Raw genomic sequence first — 23521 nt, 5'->3', positions numbered from 1 at the left:
TAACGCTATTAAATACCTGGAAATTTATAGGGATAAAACACTACACGTTAACCTCTATTAGATAACCTGCTACGATAACTATTATCTAGTATACTAATTAGAAAAGGATAGAGCTAGATACTACCCTAAAAGACCCTAGAAGATACTCGCTATAAGATCTAGTAACGAGTACGATAACGACTATAGCCTTAAGACTCCCGACTAGGATAAGAATAGACTAGCTTTATAAACTATCGTAGAAATCCTTTAAAAATACGGATAGATAAAACAAGAAGCTAAAAGACAGAAATAGATCTTAAAGATCCAGAAGAAATAGGAAGTCCACACGAATACTAGTAGTAGAGGTTTTAGTACCCTCCAGGAAGTAGGACTTACTCCCAAAGAGAAACACTAACTTAAAAAAGAAGGTTATACACGTTATGCATAAGAAGAAATCGCTAAACTCGAAGAATAAGATTAGGAAACGGAGTTAGACGGAGTTCCGGATAATAACACGGACTTCTAGTACTAACTTATAAAAGTAGCCGACCTAGTCGAGGAAGAAACTAACTAGCTACGGATACTTAACTAGCTCGCGGAAGAACCCCTTGGATAAACCCACTAAGTCCGTTTTACTAAACTTAGCTCTAATAATACTTACCGCAGAGCACCTATAAATACTAGCGAAGAAAGGTAATAAACTATATATTAGCGACCTTACCACGCTTAGGAGAACCGAGACACTCTTACTAACTTACTAATAAACCTATAAGAGTCGGACGATTAACTACCCGAAAACTAAACGCGTAAGAAAGAATAGATAAAGCGTAAATAGGCTAGACGCGAGACTTACCTTTAATTACCTAGGTATAACTACTACGAATACCGGTTAAGCGAGTATAATACTACTAGCTATATAGTATACGCTACTAAGAAAATCCGATAACTAGAATAAGACTAGGAAGCTTAGGAATCACGCTTCTAGGGCCTCGATAAACGCCTACGATAGATAGAATAACTCTTAATCCAGTACAGGTTCTTAGATAAAAAGATATCCCTTGAATAATGTAAAAAACTAGGAGTATACTATCGTAAGGAGTATATAAGAGGCACTTAATAGATATACTCTATAATATATAGTAGTATAAGGCACTACTATATTAGAATACGACTCGATAACTATAAGATAAACGCACTATTAGATATAGGTATAGCAGGAAACTTTATCTTACTAGTAGCCGTAAGAAAGTTCTTTATACCTTAAGTTAGGAAATACCTAGAAGACGAGTACGAGATTACTCTATATACGGGAAAGAACTAGTCCTATAAAGAAGTTATTATCGACTAGGAGACTATACACCTTTAGGTCGAAATCTAGAATAAGACTAGAATAATAAAGTTTAATATATACGATATAGGTTATAAGGACGTTATCCTTAGTAAACTATAGTTTTATAAATAGAATCCCGATATAGACTAGAAGCTTAGCTAGCTCTGGTGGAGATTAGAGAGTGAGTAGGAGACTATAAAGGAAACCTTACCCGATCCCGATATCCGTCGAAAATAGCAGAAAGACTTACCGATAAAGGAGCCTTAGGGAGACTTAGATAGCCGCTAAAAATCAGGGACTAAGGCGAAGGAAGTACGAAAGACTTTAAGATAGCAGTAACGGTACGATAACCGACGCGTAATAAATATTATTAAAGGAATATATTAGATTATCTAAGCAGAGAGAGGACTCGTAGAAGGCGATAATAGACTCGCTAAGGTACTACCAGAATACCGTAAATACGGAAAGCTATTTACCGAAAATCTAGAGACTGGATTACCGAAATATCGATATTATAATCACAAGATACCCCTTAAGGAAGGGATATACCTAAAATTCTTTCTAATTTACGGGTTAAATTAAAAGGAATTAAATACCTTAGAAGAATATCTCGAAGAAATACTAGTAAAAGGCTATATTAGAGTATTATAATTACCGGTAGAATACCCGATCCTATTTATACTAAAGAAAAACGATAAACTACGACTATATATCGACTATTAATAACTTAACGATATAACTATTAAGAACCGCTACCTACTACCTTTTAGTTTAGAGATATAAGACTAGCTAGTTAGAGTATAATAGTTTATAGTACTCGACTTAAAAGGAGCCTATAACTTAATTAGGATTAAGGAAGGAGAAGAATAGAAGATAGTATTCCGTACAAAGCGAGGATATTTCGAGTACCTTAGTATACTCTTTAGGTTAATAAATACGCTAGCATCGTTCTAAACACTTATTAATAATATTCTAAGGAAATATCTAGACCACTTTGTTATAGTATACCTAGACGATATCCTAATCTTCTCTAAAATACTCGAAGAACACCGATAATACGTTCACACGATCCTATAACTCCTATAAAACGCCGACCTACTAGTTAAGCCAGAAAAAGTGCAATTCCATATATAAGAAGTTAACTTTTTAGGTTATATAATACGACCTAAGGAAATCTATATAGATAAGGCGAAAATCTAATACGTCTCTAAATAGCTATAGCCGTAGAATATTCGTGATATTTAATCTTTCCTCGGACTTATTAACTATTACCGACGATTTATTAAGGACTATAGTAAGATTACTATTCCCTTAACCGAAGTAACTAAAAAAGGACTCGACTTCGAATAGAATAAAAGGATAGAAGAAGTATTCTAAGCCCTTAAAGGAAGGGTTACTAGCGAACCTATCTTAGTAATACTAGACCCCGATAAAGAATACGAACTCGAGATAGACGTATCCGACTAGGCTCTAGGAGTATAACTCGGGTAATGCGACGCGGAAGGAAGACTATATCCTATAGCCTTTATATCTAAAAAACTTAGTAGACTAGAACTTAACTATTAGATCCACGATAAAGAACTAATAGCTATTATCGAAGCCTTTAAAGAATAAAGACTATACCTATTAGGAACGAAACACCCGGTATAGGTCTACACGGATTATAAGAACCTTATATAATTCACTACTACTAAGGTTCTTAATAAACGATAGATCCGATAGGCAGAATTCCTATCCGAATTTAACTTCTATATTTAATATATAAAAAGAAGCGAAAATAGTCGTGCAGACGCACTTAGCCGACTAGAAACACCTAATAAATCACCTAAACTATAAGCTATACTCTAATAGGAAGGAGAAGCTCTTACCCTTAAAAACAGAGAGATAAACTGTATAAATCAGATAATCGACACCACGTTTAAAGAAGCATACGCCTCGCTAATATATAGACACTAAGGAGTTTATAAGACTTACCGCCGATTACGATAATAATACGGCTACACAGGAACCAAAGAATAAGTCAGGGACTTTATTCGTAACTACGATATTTACTAAAAAGTAAAAAGCAGCCGATATAAACCTTACGGACTACTAAAGCCACTACTAGTAGTAGCTAGACTATAGAAATTAATTATAATAGACTTCGTAACAGGATTCCTAATATCTAAAGACCTAGTAACAGGAACTGCCTACGATAGTATATTCGTGATCGTTAACTAATTCACGAAATACACTCTTTATATTCTATATATTAAAAACACTATAGCAGAAGAACTAGTAAGTATCTTTATCGACTACCTAATTAGGGATCACGGCGCGCTAAACAAAATTATCACGGATAAAGATAAACTCTTTACTAATAACTTCTAGAAAGCAGTTATAAGCCAGCTAGGAGCGAAATATAAGTATTTAACAGCGTTTTACCCTATAACGGACAGATAAACCGAAATCATAAACCAAGTCCTAGAATAGTACCTACGATACTACGTAGGGTACGAATAAGATAATTAGGTATAATACCTACTACTTATATAGTTTATATATAATAGCTCGTTAAACGAGTTAATAAAGAAAACACCGTTCGAAGCAAATTACGGGTATATACCGATAGTATTTAGAAAACCTTTAAAAGGACTAGACGCACTAAGAGCGATAAAAATAATTAAAAGTATAAAAAAACTACACGAAGAACTACGAACCGACCTAGAGATAGTTAGAACACGAATAAGTAGATACGTAAATTAATTAAGGATTAAGGGACTAACCCTTTTAAGGAGGGACCGCATTTACCTTATTCGTAAAAACATTAAAACACAACGACTAAGCAATAAATTGGATTTCAAAAAATTAGGACTATTTAAAATCCTAGAGAAAAAATCAGATACGAACTATATTCTATTACTACCTCCGATAATAAGGATACATAATAACTTCTATATTTTATTACTCGAACCAGCACCGAAAAACGTAAAAATAATATAAGATATAATCGTGGTAGATACTAGCGATATATATAAAGCGGAATAAATCCTCGATTACCGAGAGACGCTAAACGGCACCGAATATTTTATTAAGTAGAAAAACTACGACCACGGCGATAATATATAGGAACCTAAAGAAAACCTAATCCACTATAAGTAACTCCTAAAGTAATACCGATAAAACACTATTAAGACCTAGAACCAGACGCCGCGGTCTGCGTAAAATTAATATCCGAAAAATCACCTATATCCTACGCTATAATCTAATTCTAATTAATTAAATCTATAGCACCCGCCGTTTATATATTAACTACCGCTTTAGACTCCTCGCGATCCGCCGTCTCTAAAGCGTCGAGGGACTTAAGGCCACGGGCTACTATAGTTATACCCTTAGAATAAAGGGACTCCCTTTAGCGGCGGATTCGGGCTAAGCGGGCTAGAGACTTAGAAGCTTCCTTCTAGGCCTTCTCTAACGCGCGATAAGTGGATAGGAGGGAGGCCTCGGTCACCTCCTCCTCCGTCTTAAGACGCTCTATTTCCTTATTAATACGCGTCACTGGAAGAGTAATTAGCGAGGAGGGCGACTCGGAAGAATAGGAAGGCACCCACGAGAAGATAGAGGAACCCCCGAACTATCGCACGATCGACCACGACGGACGTATTCCTTATAACAGGAAATGTTTTCGATCATAAGGCACCGAAAGCCTTTTAACTCGTAAAAGGAATAAGGCATAACTTCCACCCTAGAGAGTTCGATAGTGCGCGATAGCTTAATTCGATACTACGTCTTACGGGAAGGCTATAACTTCTGGATACGGCCGGATATAATAGTTAGCTATAGGAAAAGAAAAGAAAAAACCTTAAGGGCGACGAACCTAGGATAGGCGACCTATTTATACGACCGCTAGGATAGCGCTTAGAAGAGGGGAGGTAATATTACGGCTAATAGACGTAATATGCACCAGCACGAGGGATGCACCGGTATATAACGTGCCAGGGCGTAACTAGAGGATGACTCAGGATAAGATCACGTGTTAAGTCACGTGATAGATAACTAAGGAAGATAGACTAGCACGCTAGCGCCGGTATAGGGAATATACTAGTAGAGACGGATCATGAGGATCACTAACGATTACTTGGCTAAGGAAGTGATCCAGTATGATCCTAGGTTAAGGGATCACCAGGGCGTTCGTGATCTCGCAGATATATATACTAAGGTATTCTAGGCCTTGCTTCTATTAGAGAATAAGGCATCGATTAATCTAAGTCTTCACCTGGACTACTATTCTACGCTCGAACCTACCTTGTGAAGAAGACGCCTAGTCTTTACGACGCAACTACGACCAGACTACTACGAACGACAGTTACTGCTCTTTAGTTAATATTCTCTTCTTATTTAAACTAAAACCTCGACGCCAGTCCACTATCGTCCGCTATACTATAGAGGACCGGAAGCCGTCATAACATTATGTCGTGTTTATGAGGGTCTAAGGCCTTTACGGACCTTCCAGACCCACTGTACCTGATCTTGCAAGTTAACTAACGAAAAAGGGAAACAGTAAGAAAAACGTTGCGAGCCACAAGAAACACCAGAGAACACAGGACTGAGCATTTCAACTCCATGTAACAACTTGAGGCAAAACCAAATAAAGAAGATTAAAAAAGTAAAAAAGATATGGACAATCCGCGAATCGAACGCGGGACCTTCAGCATGCTAAGCAGACGTTATACCACTAAACCAATCGCCCATTGGATGTCTTTCTTGTGGAGAAGGCTCCCAGGCCCCAATATATTACGATCTGAGAAGCTCAGAAGTGAAACTTCATGTCAAATTCCAAGTGAAGCCTGCGGAACTATGAACAGATAAGCAGCTAGTCAGTTAATAATTAACAATAAATTATGTGTCAGGGATTTTCCTAGTACTTAAATGCTGATAACTGCAGTGTAACTACTTAAGTGATGGTATAGTGAGATTCCTGAATGGTTCACTGATCTAGGTATTTTAGGCGGTAATAAGACTCTGAGGCGTGCTTTTTGGTGAATGTTCAGTTCGTATTCATCAGTTTACTTTAAACCTGTATGTCGGGTTACCTATATGCAACCCGTAATGAACATGTATATAGTTATGCTTAGAGGGCAAATAGGCCGTAACTGAAACTGCCCGGGAAGGTAAGGACCGTAACGTAGTAAGGCAAGAACACACCTTCCTGAGAGATAACTTTGTCAGTTAGTTACTAACCCTAATATGCCAGAAACACCGTCTCATCTCTTATAGCGTGCGCGAGACTAATCAAAACAAGCAAGGCATTACCCTACATCTACGACAATTCTGCTCTTTAAGTCTTGGCTCTTTTGGCTCTTTAGAGTGTTTACATTCACATCTTAGCTATCCAAGGGCATCTATGGTTAGTGCATTTGGTTACTACTTTGCTGAACATACGTCCCAGTAAAGCATACTGGTAAGTGTGACCACATATGCGCGCATTGCATAGGCCCTTTCAAAGAACTAATGACTAACCTATCCCTTAAGAAGTCAACCATGGATATGCCTTGGGGACAGGTGATGCAGATCGCCTGGGAGAAGTACATCTCCTTCAACAACCTCGGTCCTCTGTGGCGTCGGCCACATTACGACCCTGATTCGGCCAAGTATGTCCTCGCACAACAAGCCAGAGATGAACGGCATCTTGTAAGAGAGTCAGACGAGAAGATGATACTCAACTTTGAGCTGCCACGAGACAATGTCACTTCAGATGGCCTGAAAAGAAACCAGAGCCGACAAAACAAAGATGAGCGTATTATTCAAGAAACCGTGAACGAAATCGTCAGACACAACAAGAATCTCAAAGACACGGTTGACCGTCTCAGGACAATTGCGGGTCCGCCGCACTTTTCCGTCATCATGGACAAAGTCAGTAGTGATGGCCATCCTCTTTTCCGCCCTATCGCACAGGGCCTCGTCAACCGCGAGGGCCAGGATACCAACCACTACCTAGGCCACCAGCCCGGCGACTACATCTTCCTATTCCGACACATGCCTTGCTTGCCCTGCAAGGACTCGCGCCTCTGGGTATACGAGGGACAGGTGCCCTACACCCAGGAGATGTACATTAGCCGCCTTCGGCAGGAGTCCCTACCTGACGCCATCCTGCTGATCGTTACGCTGCTTGAGTTCGATCATCGGGACCCGGGAAGCCTGTCTCCTACGGCCAAACGCTGGCTATCCTGTAGCGAAGGTGCATTCTGGTCGCCCAAAGAGTGGGAAGCCATTTCCCTCCTCTGGAAGGAAAGGGTGCCTGATGGCCGCAAGCCATTCTACCGAACCCTGTTGCATAGGTCGTCTCGAATGCGTGAATTCGCCTGGCTCCTCTGGCAAGTCCGCTTCATCTTCCCGGTTGAGACATCGTTGGGTCCCATCCTCGCGATTATTGGGAACGGCATGAAGACAGTGCTAAGGCTGGCTGCTCTGCACGATCGAGAGGAAGAGAGAAACGCGCGAAACTTGCTCTTCGACGAGGACGAGTGTTCGCGTGCCATTAGCTGCGGCGATGATGGGAATACCTACACCGCAAAGCATTGTACCGGGACGGAGAAAGACACAGCCCCAAGACGAGTGTTGGTGTACACGTATGGCGGCAATGCTGATTTCAAGTCGCCATGTTCGAACCAGCCAGAGACACCCTCTGGACTTGACAAGATGTTGTCGTCGTCGCCGCATCATGCAGGAACTGCCACAGACCACGCCCAGCGTCCTGGCTATTGTGGGTCGGAATCGGACCGAGGTTCTGCCGAAAAGCCGTCAAGCCACAGGCACCGCCACGGCCAGAAGCAGGCGCAGGAGGACCCGTGCCAGTACCATGCAACCCTCAATTTTCAGATGCGACGCCGACCCTACACCCTTCCAGGCGACTCGTCCTACCTTCACAAATTCTACAACCTGCACAGGGACAATTACACCCCCGACCACGGCTTTTACCCAGACGCTGGGTTCTCAGACCACAGGTTCCCGAAACCGGTCGATCTCGCCCCGGCTTTGTGCGCCATTCAGCGTATCAACACGAGATTAGCTCGCGAGCAGCGCCTGCAGAGATTCGAGGAGATCGTGGGCACCACTGCATCCGACTCGGCGTCGTCTTCTCCGGATCAGTCTCGTTTTACAGCTCTTCCGAACATTCAAACAGCAGCGAGCACCGAAGGTGTCAGCATCTTTCGAGCCCTTGCAATTTCTCGTACATTCCGCGCCTCAGAAAGGAACCGCGATCAGCTGCTCCCCTTGTTGGAGATTAGACGAGAAAACGAACACGCCAACACCTTCCAAGCTTTCGTACCCTGCCTTCCCGTCGTTCGTCATTCCTTGGAAGAAACCGACCAGGACGATAGTCAGCAGCGTCCCAGAAAACTTCGGAAACTCAATTGAAAGGGACAACGCACTGCACCGACCGTGATTGCAGGCAGTGCTTCTCAACCAAACGAGTCAACCCGACAAACTTTCAGTCTTCCGTTCCCTGCTTCAGAGCTTCATAACCAACCAACGATGCCTTTCCATTTCTCTCTCGGCGGCCTGCTGGCTCGCCCTGCGGTTACTGCGCCTTTCACCGGCACCACCACCACGGCTTCCCTCCGCGCGCTATTCCCCAACATCTTACGCCCCTTCTCGACGACCCCTGCCTCCCAGAAGCGAAAGAAGAAGGGCAAGGAGGGCCCCGGTCACGAGTTCCGTCACCGAGTGGCTAAGCTCCGCGGCAACTTGCACGGATACGCGCCCCCCCCTCTCCGCATGGCCCGTAACCGGTGGCTCCGGCACTGGACCATCCACCGCGCCTGGCAGCTGCACCAACGCCGCGTCCGCGAGTCGCTAGAGCGCGAGCGCATGCGCATGCACCAGGGCATGCACAGCGCCTGCGAGGAGCTCCGCGTCACCGAGGGCCCGGGTCTCAAGGGCGAGGGATATCTTTACCGTGTGGCTCTAGAAAAGAAGGGCCTCTATGGGCTCAATGCCGTGCCGATCGAGTATGCGCGCCTGCAGACCGAGACGCCGGCTCGGATTGCCTGGGACCACGATTGGAAGCGGTGAAAGACGAACCCTAGGGACGTGGGGGAAATAGTGCAGCCTGTGTGTATGATGGAATGTGTTTTTCTCTGAAGCTGCTCTTCTTCCCCCTTTTTTGTCTCTTTTTGTCTCTTCGTCCAGGCCTTCCCCCCCTCTTCTCTTTTGCTTCTTGATTGTTGTTCATATAGACATATTTTTCACCACGAGCTGCGTCGTCCGGGAAGATGGCCTCTCCGTCTTTGGACTTCTTGCATCACCTCAAGTGTACATTTAGCTTAGTCGAGACACGTGGCTTTAGCCCCAGACCGCGGTTGGCCTTGTACTCTTGGTGTTCTTTGGCACTCAGTTTTCTTTTCTTGTAAAAATATCTTCAGAGGAACAGGGATTAAGGATGCATTCAGAGGCTCATGCTGCCATAAACGCGGTGTGGGAGATGGACTGAAATATGAATGGAGACCAAAAGACAAAAAATAACAACAATAAAAATAAAATAAAACAAGATGATACAAGTTCCTCGAGTGAAAACCAAGGAGAGGTAACCATCCAAGCTGTGTCATCTTGCCGCCCAAACACCATGAAATAGATAGGAAAGTTATTAGCTTGCTTAGATATGTCGACTTCTTCCCTCTTTCAGGGAGTTCGCCTCTAGCATTTTCGCTTCCGTCCCCGAACTCGCCTGCTATCATACAGTTAAAAGCTGGCCGTGACTGTGGAGTAGAATTTTGGCAGCAACAAGATAATGATCGCGGTGACCCCTATTCTGGATGTGTGCTGGCATATAATGCGCCTGATCTGTTGTGGTTGGCTGTCCACGATGGACCGTTCTCGTCTTTGGTTATGCTGGAAATTACTGCTAGCACGCTTTTCTTCCTTTGTGTTTGGCCTCCCCTTGGTATACGATTATCCGTTTTCGAGTTCCGCAAGCAGTCGGAACGGGAAATCTCGGACGACGCTGCACTGCGGTGTTCGAGATGGTGTGCATGTCTGATGCAGAGTCCCTTTCAGCAACGAACCTGAACTTTGCGATTTTGTCTTCCGTTATCCGCGATGCGCCGACGCCCAGGAGCCCCCGACATTTGGTTGAAACCGGCAACGTAGCTCTTGCTATTGCGTATTACGTTAAATTGGGGAGTTCTCGTCCTTATATGCTTCTTCTTTTTGTTTTCCTTTTCGCCACGCTTCATTCAAAGAATGACGCAGCATCCCGCTCCCTCCCCTTTCTCGAAAGTAAGGAGGGCGGCGCGAGTAGCGGCCTCGAAGACGTCGTCGACACCCTCGCCGCTGAGACTGGAGCACTCGAGGTATTTCCGGGCGCCGATTTGCTTGGCGACGGCGTCGCCGTCTTGGGCGGTGACGAAGCGGAGGGATTTCTTGCGCATCTCCTCGATGGCGACCGGGTCTTCGCGGAGGTCCTTCTTAAGGCCAACCAAGATGATGGGAACGTTGGGGCAGAGGCGGTTCGCTTCTTCTATCCACTGTTTAGAAGGAGGGAGAAGAGAGAGGTGGTTAGCGACTGACAGGAAAAAAAGAAACCCCCCCCCCCCCCGCGGGGAGTTGGAGTGACGAGGTAGAAGAACAGGACGGACGGACGCACCTTGTGCTTGACGTTATCAAGCGAGTCTGGCGTGTCGACGGAGAAGCCGATGAGGATTACGTGAGCTTTGGAATAGGCCAAGGGCCGTAGCCTTTCGTAGTCTTCCTGGCCTGCGGTATCCCAGAGCGCGAGCTGGACGGACTTGCCGTCTACCCTGCAATCTGTCACATAGTTCTCGAATACTGTAGGGATCTGTTTTTTTCGGCCGTGGTAGGGTCAGAATGAGCTGTCGCGTCGAGAAATAGAAGGGTAGGGGACTTGACTGACGTAGTGCTGTACATGGTCATGCAGGTTAGCAGAGTTCCCTGTAGAGAAGCGGGGAGAGGGGAGCCGAGTGAACATACCGTTGGGAAGTATCCTAGGGTGAAGACGCTGAGTAGACTCGTCTTCCCGCAAGCACCGTCACCGATGATGACTAGTTTTCTGTATTCAGGACGTCGGCCACGTCAGCTTCTGCAGGGTGAAGGTCGAGAACCAGACCAGGTAAGGGGGGTTTCCCAGGAGGCAGAATCGGCGCAAGGCAGCATGACGAGAGAACGGCGTTGGACGCAAGGAGTGAACCGGTGCTACGAACCTTCGGATGACGTTCTGGGGACTTGAGCTCGCCATGGCGTAGGTGGGAAAGAGGAAGGCGGAGAGGATCGAGGGGAGGGAGGAGAGAGAGAGAGTAAGCGGAGGGGACGACCGGGCGGCTCGTTAGGACAATCGGAGGGCAAGGCTGGGAGCGAGAGTCGAAGAGGCCTTCGGGCACGAAACAATTCGAGGAAGATTCGACTATGATAGGGGTTTCAGATTCCCCGCGAGCAGTAGGCGTGACGTTGGGGGTTTGGATGTTGGCCGTGAATGCAGGAAGGAGTTGCTTTCAGCGTAGGGAGAGCGGGTTTTAGGTTGGCGTTGAAAAGGCGAAAATCCACCAGGGGCCTGTCCGGTACAGAGGAGAGCAATTGAGGTCGGATGACGGGGCCGTGAACAAGGGGGTAGGGCAGTGGCTAAGGTAGGCGGCGGGCAATATGTAGATAATGAGGTTATTCGCAGATGTCGGGAAGCCAAAGGGAGAACTTTAGTACTTTCGTCGGATCTGGTTCAATGGGAACTGGATCGGTAAACAGTCAATTGGGGAGAGGGGGAAGACAGGTGGGATTCTCGTACTGGTACGGAGGGATACGGAGTAATTAGATGCGGTAGAACCGGTGCCGTGGTCGATTGGATGGGAGGAGGGGATTATTATACGAATAATACGGCAGACAATTGAAGGGCATAAATAGATACAAGAGATCAGAGAATATCCAATAACGATATCGACAACAAATCGGGACGGAGAACGACCAGAGGATGATGCCAGCCGCGTTGAGAAGAGAAGAAAAGCCGAGGCGTATGTATGTACGGAGTATCAGTAGAAGCACGGCGTTGAACTGTTAAAGGAGCATGTGTACTCGGTAAAGTACAACGTACCTTAAGGTACCTTACCTTACCTTCCCTTACGAATACGAATACCTAATAGGACTTGTTATCAGGTAGGTACCTGTAGGGCAGGAGTCTAAGGTAGCGCTAGGCGTTGCTTTCCGGGGTGAGCGTAGGACTCAGAACGGAGCACTCAGTGTGCGAAGTACCTTACCCAGTAGGGGTGGGAGAAACGCCGTTGGATTTGGATACGAGCTGACGCCTTTCTTGTCCGATTTGTGCCCTTCAAACCAACGGCAACCATACCTACCCTACCGTACCTTAGTGTACCTAATTCGCCTTTCGGGGGTCCGTTTCAGTCCTCCCTTCGAAAGGAGCCATCACGGCATGCGGCCAATTCGTCTCGAGGATGGAGGTTGACTGTTTCTTCGTACGTAATCGCATCCGTCCGCCATCAATCAGGGCAACCGGCCGGTGTCTTGATACATACTTTCCATGATGTCCATGATTACGATGACGGAGTGGTTTGCCCATACAATGAATTAGATGTGGCATCACGTGCAATAAGAGTATCGGTATGCCCGGAACAGTCGAAATAAAGAATATAGTGATTAGCGACGAGGTAAACCTCGGATCAGACGTCCACATGTTCTCGCCAGCCCTATCAGGATTAATCCCCGAGGGATCTGCGGAGGTGTGTCGTCCGTCGATAGCCACGTCGTTTGACGCTTTGGGAACGGGTGAAGGAAGGAGTGTAGACCTTTTAATCCCGTGTCCGCGTCGCCTCGTATATCGTACACCGTTAATCGCGTAATCAATTATTGAAGTGCTGGGCGAATCAAGAGGGCGGGACCTTCGCCAAGCAGTATAGGACGCCCGGCGCTGCCAATATCGGAGCAGCGTCGACTGGAACTTGAAGGTGCAGTCTCGGAAGAGTACGTCTACCTATGCACTCTTCTCCTGAATCACAGATCTGCTTTGATGAGCAGGCTCAGTAGTCGAAAAGTCATCGCTGTAATCTGAATATGGCTGTGTTCGTATCAATAGAATGACGCCATCCTCGGACGCCGCTTCCGGGCGCAGCTTGTTGACCATGCCTGAGCAATAATGCCTTGAATTCCTCTACGACGCAGTCACCAGAGCATTGAACCAGAGGAAAAGGGGCCGTCCCTGGATACCTTAAGGTAGGGGGTTCCTGAGATGTCGATTCCTACCTAAGGTACCTACTGTACGGTAGTACTCGGTCTTCGGCCGGGCAATGGTTTCAAAGACAACCTGGAAGTCAGGTATTTCTCCTACCTTAGGTAGAGACACTTACCTTAAATATAGGGACCTACCTTAGGAAGAATAAGGTATATAAGGCAAGGTACCTTTATTCTTAGAAATTGGAATGGCAAGGGAAAGAACGGGCTCGGCAGTCCTGCTATAATTAGGTACTTAGGCCAGTTGGAAATGTATTAATACTTCGTATGATAGAGAAAGGCGTACCTGGGATACGAAGGTAGGAACATAGGACGTAATTAATTGTTGCCTTACGTCAGGCTGGGAAGGACCAGGCTGAACGGGAAAGAACAACTTTCAGGGCAGGCGCCACACGGTCACGTGGAAAGGTACTAAAACGGAAGCCTCTAATTCTGATTGATGGACGACCTTTGCTAGTTGTGCAAGGCCCTGCTTTCAGGCGGCTCACAGGTACTCTTTCCAAGTGACTACACCGGAAAGTGACTTTCAAAGTGGTTCCCCAACCGAAGCAAACACCACCTCTTTCCTTCCGTCTTGCATCTCCCTCTGCATTCTAGTCCTTGCGTCTACCACCACGAACCCCCCCTCCCCCCTCCACGAAGTTCTACCACCTACATAACACCTTTTCCCAGCATCCTTTCTTCCCACTATCCATCTCTAGCTTGAGACACACCAGCCGTGTCATCTTCTCATCCGCCCTAGGCCTCGTCTGCACCACCACCACCACCAGTGAGTTTCTCGCCTCGTCCGTCGTCATTTCTTTGACTGCACCCCGCCTGCAAGCAACACGTTCGCCTCGGACTTTCTCGTCCCCCTTCCCCATCTCCGGAAAATGCGATCCTACTGCGCCGCTATACCTTGTCGTTATATTGTGGCTTGGCCTGCTGGACTCTCTGCCTCTGTCTCTGTCTCTGCCTCTGCGCTCTACCCTTTGCCTTCTGCCATCCGCCATCTCGTCACCATCGAGGGGGGGGGGGGGGCGAACACCGAACATCCCTGCTGCCGGCGTCGTTTCAGCATTGTGATTAATCAACTTGGAACTGCCACACTGACCTGACATTCTTTGTGTACTCTGCAGCCCGACGGGATTCCTCTCTTTATCTTACCCCGCGACCCTGAGCTAGACCGATCCTGCCCCCTCGCTCATGGTATCGACTCCCCTTCGCTGCACCCTGGCAGATCTCCGACATGCCCGCCAACAAAGGCTCGTCGGCACCTCAGCCGCCCGACTCTCCTAACACGAAGGCTGCTACTGCTCGCTACACAAACAAAGATGGTTCCAAGATGATTACCGTGCCCAAGGCCGCGCCTTCTACCGAATCCTCCCAACCTTCGACTCCTACCTTGCCGTCCAAAGCCGCTACATCCTCGCAACCGACCCCTACTTCCGGTGTCGTGGAAGACGGCCCCGCACAACAAGTGAATCGTAAAAAGGCCAAGAGACGCGCGAAGGCGGCCGCCAAGGCTGCCGCTGCCGCTGCGGAAACGACGACTCCAACGGAGGTGGCTGGCGAGAGGACTATCAACGGCCAATCTCAAGCGACCCCTCGCAACGTGCCTGCCTCTACAACGGCATCGGCAAAGTACCAAATCGCACTCGACCCCGAGTTGACTGAAGACGAGGATCAAGATACGGAGGCGGGGCATGGTGGTACTACCAACGGTAACAGCCACGGCACGGCCACCGCGACCGCAACGTCGTCTGGTAAATCGAAGAAACATAAGAAGAAGAAGAAGAAGAACCACGACGGCACATCCTCGCTAGATGACTCCCGATTGGCCAGCCCATCGCCGTCAGGCGTCCGGCCATTGGCCTCGGCGCCGCCACGTGGTCCTGGTATTTCCAAAGAAAAGATTTGGGATACCGATTCCCAGGAAGAGCGGGAGCGCATCAAGGAGTTTTGGCTCGGGCTCGGCGAAGAAGACCGCAAGTCTCTCGTCAAAGTCGAAAAGGACGCCGTCCTGAGGAAGATGAAGGAGCAGCAGAAGCATACCTGCAGCTGCACCGTCTGCGGCAGGAAGCGCATCGCCATTGAGGAGGAGCTGGAGGGACTCTACGATGCTTACTACGAGGAGCTCGAGCAGTTCGCCAACCAGGCCGACGGCCCGCCGCTGCCGCGCGATTTCCCCGTCCGACCGTCTCGCATGCCGTCCACGTACGTCCGTCAACCGCCCTCGCGGGGCCGCATAGTCGAACACGTCGGGGATGACGATGACGAAGACGATGACCTCGACGAGGACGAGGACGAGGAGTACAGCGAGGGAGAAGAACTCGACGAGGACGACGAATATAGCGTAGACGAGCCTCCGGAGGACGTCCACCCGCACGACCGTGACATGGCAGATTTTCTGACCTTCGGAAACAGTCTGCAAGTCAAGGGTATGAAGATTCTCGACCTCCTGCTGCGCAGCTATGGTAACATGGACTTAGGCGGCATACTAACCGTGGCGGACGACCTGCTCAAAAACGACGGAAAGCGCTTCATCGAGATGATGGAGCAGCTGGCCGAACGCCGCATGGCTCGCGAAGAAGATGCCAAGGAGCACGTCACCCGCGTATACGGTCACCCCGCCGCCACTGCCCCGTCCGCGGCATCCGCCACCTCCTCCAACCCACCGCCCCATGGCAACGCCAACGCCGCCAACGCTAACGGCGCTGCTGCCTATCCCCCGACGCCGCTTGGCCAGCCTGCGCCCGACGACGAATACGAGGATGAAGACGACGAGGAGGAAGAATACGAGGACAGCCAGGATGATGAGTACGAGGATGAAGAAGTGAGCTCCTCTCATCACACCCATGACCATGGGCACCATTCCAGTACTGAGCATTACTGTTGCCACCATCAGGATACGATGACAGAGGAGCAGCGTATGGAAGAGGGTCGTCGCATGTTCCAGATTTTTGCTGCTCGTATGTTCGAGCAGCGCGTATTGACGGCTTATCGGAACATGGTAGCCCAGCAACGACAGAATAGGCTGCTCGAGGAGATCGACGAGGAGAAACGGAAAGACGAGCAGCGCAAGGCAAAGAGAGCTAAGGACGCCCAGAAGCGCAAGGACAAGGCGGCACTGAAGAAGCAGGCGCAGGCCGAGGAGCGGGCCCGCAAGGAGGCCGAGCGGGCAGCGGAGGAGGCGGCACGGGTCGAGGAGCAGCGACGGCGGGCCGAAGAACAACGGCTGAAGGCCGAGGGAAAGCGCCGCAAGAAGGAAGAGCAGAAGAGGCTCGAGGAGGAGGAGCGGCAACGCAAGGAAGCCGAGCGCCAGAGGCGACTGCAGGAGCAGGAGAAGAAACGTGCCGAGCAAGAGCGCAAGGCGCGCGAGGCCAAGGAACGGGAGAAGAAGCTGAAGGAAGAGGCACGCCAGCGCGAACGAGAGGCCCGGGAGCTGAAGGAGAAGCAGCAGCGAGAGAAGAAGGAGAAACAGGAACGGGAAAGGCGGGAGAGGGAAGCCAAAGCCAAGGCCGAGCGCGAGGCCAAGGCCAAGGCCAATGCGGCGGCTGCGGCGGCGGCGACAGAACGGGAGGCCAGGGAACGTCAGAAGCAAGAGGAAAGGACGGCTGCGGCGGCGGCGGCGCAGAAGGCGGCAGCCAGTGCGGCCGCGCCCGGCAATGCTGCTCCCACGCCCTCGTCCCCTTCATCGCAGCAACTTCGGCGGTCATCCCAGCACCCCGTCTCCGTGCCGAACATGGCCAACGTCCCGACGGTCCTACCGCAACATCCTTCCAACTCGGCTTACGCATCGCCCAAGGTGCAGGTCGCCACACCTGCTCTGCCCAAGGCTCCGACACCGATTCGCCCCAAGAACACGTCAACGTTGCAGGCGCAGTCGCAAGTCCAGGCGCAGGTGCAGTCGCAGGCGCAGTCGCAGCACGAATCGAGCGCAGCCGAGTCTTACATATCCCAGTCGAGCCAGTATCCTTCCCCCCATCCTGCCACACCGGCGCAGCACAGCCCTGCCCCGATACCTTTCGCACCCCATCAGCAGCATCAGCCGCACCAGCAGCAGTATCCACTGCAACATCAACACCAACACCAACAGCAGTCGCGGCGGAAGGGAAGCGGGATCCTCCCGCCAGGAATCGCGGCCCCGGGCCAGGTACCCTCGTCGGCGTCACCTCCGATCCATGGCAGAAGTTCGGCGGGCATTCCCACGGGCCCATACAGCGCACCCTCCGGCATGGCTCATCCTCCGGGGTTTAATATGCCAAACATGGCACCGCCCGGGCTACACCATCGCTTCCCGCAGGAAGCCATGTTCTCACCAGCCAGCGGTTTCCGGTCTCCTGGGATGATGACAGGTCCTCCGGGTCTTAACACGTCCGGTGGCAGGGGTTTCCCTGTTCCGGTTCAACCCGGGCCTTCGGGTTTCTCGCAACCGTTTGGCGATCCCGTAGCGGTTTCCGGACCGTCAGCAGCAACGCATACGCGACAAGCGTCGGGCGGGTTCGACACGGGATTGGTCGGAGTCGGACCGTCTCAGCCGATCAGCAGGCCATCGCCCATCGGTCGACCGGGAAGCATCGTACACGGGCAGGGAGCAGAACAGGCGGACGACGCATCGAACCAGCACCTTGGGAGCAGTGCCTTGCTAGACGACTCGGAGGAAGCTATGGCGGCATCGGCGGCGCGGCAACGGCGCCACGCCCCCGGACCGCCACAGGGATTTCCCAGCGCGCCGTTCGGCATGGATGCTCCGTTGCAGGTGCCAAACAACGTCTGGCCCAACTCGCAGGGGTTCGTGCCATTTGTAGCGTCGCACAGTCTGGCGAATCGGGGCAATTGGGGCAGCACGCTGGGACCACACCAGGCGATGTCGCCTATGGCGCAATTTCGGACGGCGGGGACCCCGCGATCGGCAGCAGTGCGTGTCCTCCTCTGCATGGCGTGCCGGAAACTGCAAGGCCAAGGCGGTGGCGATGACAACAGCGTGATCGACCTGAAGGAGGTGCTGGCCGAGGTCAACCAACTGAACAGGATAGAGGGTGTCAGCCGCGAGGCCGTCTTGGAAGCGGAGCTGCTTGACCTGGCGGACACGGAGGGCACTCCGCAGAATGGAGGCGGGTCTTTCGACGTGTGGCGCGACGTCAAGGGGCCCGGGATGCACACGATCCGGTGGGTGGCGGATGTCGGTACCGATGTGTCGCAGCCCCGGCGCGCCGTGGGGGAGATCGGCAGTCCCGTGGCAGGTTCCATCCAACCGGCACCGGTTCCTTCGCGAGGGCAATAGGAGCGTCCATCCGACGGGGGATCATTCTGGGCCAGGAAATTGCCTCAGCCGATTTCGGCGATACGGACAACGACGACAGGGGAATCGACGCCGGTACCATCGCAGGCAGCGGTCGGCGCGTCGTTTTGGCAAAGCACTCCCGCAGACCTGACAGCGATCCGTAATGCTGTGTTTGGGGCGCTGGACAACGCCCGGGGGAAAGTAGGCGGGTCGAAGGAAGACTTGAGCGCGGAAAAACAGAGAGACTCTTGAGTAGCGGGAGAGAAATTGGTGGAGGTTGAGAAGGGGAAAGGGGAAAAGGGGTGACACGTTACGCAGTCCTATGTTTCTTTTCGGGGTTTCTTTCGATCTCGCCATGGCTGCCCAACCTTGCCGTTTTCTCCCGCTTCTCCCCCCTTCGTCCGCAAGTTCTTAGTCTTTTACAGCGTGTAGAGGAATACGAAAAAAATAAGAGCGCTTTGTTTTTTTACGGAGTGGTTTTGAGGTTTTTTTTTTCTTTTTCTTTTTTTTTTTTGGGGGGGGGGGGGGGGGGGGGGGGGGGGGGAGGGGGGGGATGGTTCACAATAGAGGGCCTCTAATCACCGAGCTTTTTCTTTCTTTCCTCTTCTTCTTTTTATACCAACAGCGACGGTAACAGGAACTCGGCTACCACATTCACGTTGGTGTCTGCCAGGCTTGGCCATGCCTGGGGAAGAGACGGACATACGGGTGGATGGTGGATGGGTGGATCGACTGAGCAGCGAAGGGAGAGCGCAAGCGCTGAATAGTTGTACCGGGTCGCCTGCAGTGTACGCTAGACGAGGGAGAGGTAAGGCGACGCTCGACGGCGTGGTTTGCTTGGGTGTTGGTGAATAGAGAGATAAGTTCGCTTAGGAGAGATGCGCTGTCCTTGCTACGGAGCCCAGGTGTGAGGTGGCGGAACTAACATGATCAGAAACTATGCTATGGATATGTTCTTGGTCGTCGTTTGGGGTTGACATTCACAGGGGGTTCGATCTGGTACGCAGTGACATTGCGGCTTATACTCAATAATGGTAGGCTGAAGGAAACGGCCGTAACACGAGGTGATTAATCCCTGGATGTGAAAATGGGAGAAGATGGCGAGAGGGAGGTGTTGTTGTTGGTTGGACAGAACTTGGCTCATAGTGTGAGAAACGGGAGTCACGGTAACAGTAAATGAGAAGCCTGCCCGGCTAGCTCAATCGGTAGAGCGTGAGACTCTTACTAAGAGATCACCATCTCAAGGTTGTGGGTTCGACCCCCACGTCGGGCTCAATTCCTGACGGGATTCCAAATCCGCCTCGATTTTTTGTTTCCGTATATATATATATATTCTCCTTTTTTTTTTTTTTTTTTACCACCACTTTTTTGACCTTCTTATGGTCTCCTGCTGTGGCTATGACAGTGAATACGTTCTGTTCTTTGTTAAGATTCCTTTCATTTCATGCTCAGTTGCTCGTCTCGCCGTTATTAGGGGGTGCCCTGGCCCCTGGGAATGTAGTTGTAGTTTCGGCACCTGTCAGGCTGTCTGTCACCCCTTTCTTTTCTTCCTTCTTCTTGTAGTTCTCACTAGAGGCTTCCCTGGGTTGATTCATAAATACCTTGTCCCGAATGGGGCTTTCGTATAGTTCTTCAGTCGTAACTCATTATATCTATATATCTATTCTGTTCTACCGTTTCCTTTCCCCCTTTCCCCCTTTCCCCCTTTCCCCCTTTCCCTTTCCCTTTCCCTTTTCCGAGTCCGTTTCTTTCCATCTTCCTATATATAACCCAGTTGATCTAGTTCGCACAAAGATATAAAGGCTAATGCTAAAAGTCAATGAAAATATCCTGCTAAAGCCAGTGAACTCTCCAGCTCGGCGTATGGGGGTATCATGGTAACAACACTACGAGTCTTGAGTCTAACACCACACAGGCGGCAGGCCCCTGACCCAGACGTCTCGACTCACGACGACTCTGTCCTAGCCTCAGAAAAATGAGCCCCCCTCCTCTTCATGAACCGAGAACCCTCCCAACTACGTCGTCCCCACGAGAGTCCCCTCTTATTAGGCGTCCGCGGTGACGCAGACGCACCCTCCTCATGCGCCTGCCCCCGAACCATCTCAGCGCCCGCCCACACCTCAGACGACACCACACCGCTCGGCGGCGGCTGCAGCAGCCCGTAACCGCCCTTCAGGGACGCCGCCACCGGGTGGGCAGCAGGACCAAAAAGACCGGCATCCAGGGGTGGGCCGAACAGCGAATCCTCATCATCCGCCCAGCTCTCCGTCTCGGGTACGACAAATGGCGTGCCGGGGTGAGGATGGCCGTCCACGCTATCCGGCTCCTCGGGAACCGATCGCGGTGGGGGCTGGATCCGGCTTAGGAACGGCGCCGACAGGCATCCGCCCCCGACACCGTGACCGGCAGCAGCAGCGCCGGATGTCACGATCCGCAGCGGCGTCATCTGCAGGCCTCGCCTCAGGCCAAGCCCGCCGGTAGGTGTTGTCGCTGTCGTTGTCGCTGTCGCTGTCGCTGTCGATGTCGATGTCGATGTCGATGTCATTGTCATTGTCGCGTTCGCGGAGGTAGCCAGTGCGACGGCAGACGGAGACGACACGGCGCAGACCCCCTCCCCGGCGGTGCTCAGGGGACACCTCCCCCGCACGGGCCGCGACGACGCCCCCGGGAACGACGGCGGCGGCGGGTGCGCCGGGTCCGCGAAGGACGACGACCCCAGCGTGAACGCGGCGTGCAGCAGGCGGGGCACGTCGCCGAGGTGGCGCGTCTCGAGGAGCTTCTTCAGGTCGCCGCTCGACCGCGGCTGCCAGCGCAAGTGCGTCCGGACGGTCTTGTTCCAGCTGGCGGCCTTCCAGTCTTCCTTCAGGGCGGCCTGGCGGAGGAGGTTCTGCATCTGCGTGTAGTAGGTCCACTCCGACGGCGGGCGCGCGAGGGCTGGTTTGGTGACCAGGTGGGCGGCCACGTGGTCGAAGTAGCGGTCTGCCACGGCGGCGCTGTCGGATGCGTCGCGGGCTTCGAGGACGGCCTTGCAGCCTAGGAAGCCGCAGGCGAAGACGAGCTGTGGGCAGAGCTGCTGGCGGGCGGCGTCGGGGGAGACCGAGAGCGGTAGTGCGGGGTTGTGGTCGCGGTCCCGGTCGGCGCAGGGGTGTTCGGTCCGGATGTGGTGGACGTAGGCGCGCTCCACGTCGAAGACGGTGCGGCAGCCTGGTTGGGGGCAGGCCCAGAGGGAATCGGTCGGGTGGAAATTTTGGAGGTGTTTCTTGAAGTCGCTTTTGCGGCGGAAGCCTACGGCGATGTCGTAGACGGCGCAAAGGGGGCATTCGATCGGTTTTCGCGCAGCAGTAGAAGTCGTGGTAGTGGTTATTGGCGTTGCTTGCCCGCAGTGGGGCGAGGAAGACGGCCGAGGAGAGGGCGGGAAGGCCACGCGGGGGCTGCTTGTCGGGGCAGCCAGAAGAGAACGCGGTTTGCGGCTCGGTTCCAGATAGGGGCCGAGCAAAGGGGAGGCGCTCGAGGCAGTAAGCGGTTCGGCCCAATCGGCGAGGGCAACGGTGCCGGAGGGTGAGGTTGTTTCGGAGAGGGGAGGAGTCGACAGGAAGGCCGGGACGCCACCGGCGGCGACGGTATCATGCCAGGAAGCTACCGAGTGCATGCTTCCGTGGAATGAGGTGGCGTCGGAAGCGCAGAGGGAGTCATCGGATCGGTTCCATACTGCTGAGGTTACGGAGGGATGGCTCGATGTTGAGGATACCGAGAGGGTAGAGTATCGGGCTGTCATGTAATATCAACCTGATGTTAGTGGCAGATAGATCTATGGATGAGGTGGATAGGGAGGTAGGTTAAGATGGCGGTTTGTCTACTCACCCGACTCTTCCAGACTTTGTAGAGTTTGAATTAGGGTATTCACGCCATATTTTATGGCGAGGTTCTGGAGTATTTGAGCGTCTTGGGGGTTAACGCATGATGAGAGAGCGCCGCTGTCGGGCCATTCGTGTGAGACTATCGTTGCCATCGTCCAAGTCCAGGACGAGGGAATGTAGAAGAGGTTGCCAGGAGTAAGCGTGGTAGCGATGATGGCCAAGAGGCGGATGAGGAGGGACCCGAAAGAATGGGGTATGACAGTATGGTCGACAGGACCAGATCATACGGAGTAGATGAGTTGATTTGATCCAAGGGTCACTAATACACACATGCACGAGACGTGACGTGGGGAAGAGAAAGCACCGTGAATGAGTCCGGACGCAGCGGACACCGAAGCGAGAAGAATGGGCCAAAAAAATAAAACGGGGGCAGAGTAAGAGAGGTTTAGAAAAACACCGAGGCTCAAGTGGATGTATCATATAAACATAGCCCCGTGGTCAGCGGAATCATCCTAGAGGATCTGTGGATGGGCAGAAGGACAATGGTGTGGGGGGGAGGGCGGATGATGGATCAGGGAACCAATGGATCATGAAGTCAGTCTGCCTGAGACGAGATTAACGAAGATGACCGGAGAAAGAGAAAAACAAGAGTACAACGTATGATTCGAGGGCTGCCTATTCCTCGATGCCTTGCCTTTGTTCCTCTTCGAACCAATGCCGGGCTCGCCACCACGGCCCACCGTCACCTTGATTCCCGTGTGACCATGGCGTCGGGAACCGACCATCTGCGGGCCCTTCTAGAAAAATTCATTGTGTCCTGTGTCCAAGGGCATCGGCAGAGAGCGAGGAAGTGACAGGGCT

The 23521-nt window shown here is 51.1% G+C and overlaps 5 protein-coding genes and 2 non-coding genes across 7 annotated transcripts; 3 read left to right on the top strand and 4 right to left on the bottom strand.

Annotated features, from left to right (window-relative positions):
- Nucleotides 1–5966: 5966 nt before the first annotated feature.
- SODALDRAFT_t52 lies at nt 5967–6038 on the bottom strand. Its single transcript has one exon. It is a non-coding gene; the product is annotated as a tRNA-Ala (tRNA).
- A 2662-nt stretch (nt 6039–8700) lies between these two features.
- On the top strand, nt 8701–9489 carry SODALDRAFT_113469 (hypothetical protein). The gene has a single exon (XM_028606574.1). It carries the CDS (start codon nt 8825–8827, stop codon nt 9362–9364), a length of 540 nt encoding a protein of 179 aa, XP_028468984.1. The 5' UTR covers nt 8701–8824; the 3' UTR covers nt 9365–9489.
- SODALDRAFT_113468 (hypothetical protein) lies at nt 9490–10275 on the bottom strand. Its single transcript, XM_028606573.1, has one exon. It carries the CDS (start codon nt 10024–10026, stop codon nt 9616–9618), a length of 411 nt encoding a protein of 136 aa, XP_028468983.1. The 5' UTR covers nt 10027–10275; the 3' UTR covers nt 9490–9615.
- A 249-nt stretch (nt 10276–10524) lies between these two features.
- SODALDRAFT_322366 (ras-related GTPase, Rho2 subfamily) lies at nt 10525–11543 on the bottom strand (the record flags this gene model as incomplete). Its single annotated transcript, XM_028609715.1, has 5 exons — nt 10525–10815; nt 10935–11126; nt 11202–11207; nt 11279–11357; nt 11509–11543. 5 exons carry the CDS (start codon nt 11541–11543, stop codon nt 10525–10527), a joined length of 603 nt encoding a protein of 200 aa, XP_028468982.1.
- A 2050-nt stretch (nt 11544–13593) lies between these two features.
- Nucleotides 13594–19171, top strand: SODALDRAFT_376875 (hypothetical protein; the record flags this gene model as incomplete). Its single annotated transcript, XM_028614855.1, has 6 exons — nt 13594–13616; nt 13877–13937; nt 13995–14027; nt 14135–14598; nt 14702–18762; nt 18804–19171. 6 exons carry the CDS (start codon nt 13594–13596, stop codon nt 18965–18967), a joined length of 4806 nt encoding a protein of 1601 aa, XP_028468981.1. The 3' UTR covers nt 18968–19171.
- An 819-nt stretch (nt 19172–19990) lies between these two features.
- Nucleotides 19991–20076, top strand: SODALDRAFT_t63. The gene has a single exon. It is a non-coding gene; the product is annotated as a tRNA-Lys (tRNA).
- Nucleotides 20077–20493: 417 nt separating this feature from the next.
- On the bottom strand, nt 20494–23234 carry SODALDRAFT_330885 (hypothetical protein). Its single transcript, XM_028611316.1, has 2 exons — nt 22665–23234; nt 20494–22571 (listed from the first exon to the last, which is right to left on the bottom strand). Exons 1-2 carry the CDS (start codon nt 22810–22812, stop codon nt 20749–20751), a joined length of 1971 nt encoding a protein of 656 aa, XP_028468980.1. The 5' UTR covers nt 22813–23234; the 3' UTR covers nt 20494–20748.
- Between the last annotated feature and the right edge of the window lie 287 nt (nt 23235–23521).

Source organism: Sodiomyces alkalinus, assembly GCF_003711515.1.
Source record: "Sodiomyces alkalinus F11 unplaced genomic scaffold SODALscaffold_2, whole genome shotgun sequence".
Classification (NCBI taxonomy): domain Eukaryota; kingdom Fungi; phylum Ascomycota; class Sordariomycetes; order Glomerellales; family Plectosphaerellaceae; genus Sodiomyces; species Sodiomyces alkalinus.
The sequence above is the reverse complement of the archived record's forward strand: the minus strand, read 5'-3'. Positions and strand labels throughout refer to the sequence as shown.

Coding starts and splice junctions, on each gene's coding strand:
- SODALDRAFT_113469 (XM_028606574.1), top strand. CDS start 8,825: ATGCCTTTCCATTTCTCTCTCGGCGGCCTGCTGGCTCGCCCTGCGGTT.
- SODALDRAFT_113468 (XM_028606573.1), bottom strand. CDS start 10,026: ATGATAGCAGGCGAGTTCGGGGACGGAAGCGAAAATGCTAGAGGCGAA.
- SODALDRAFT_330885 (XM_028611316.1), bottom strand. CDS start 22,812: ATGGCAACGATAGTCTCACACGAATGGCCCGACAGCGGCGCTCTCTCA. Junction 22,572..22,664: donor ACAAAGTCTGGAAGAGTCGG/GTGAGTAGACAA, acceptor ATTACATGACAG/CCCGATACTCTACCCTCTCG.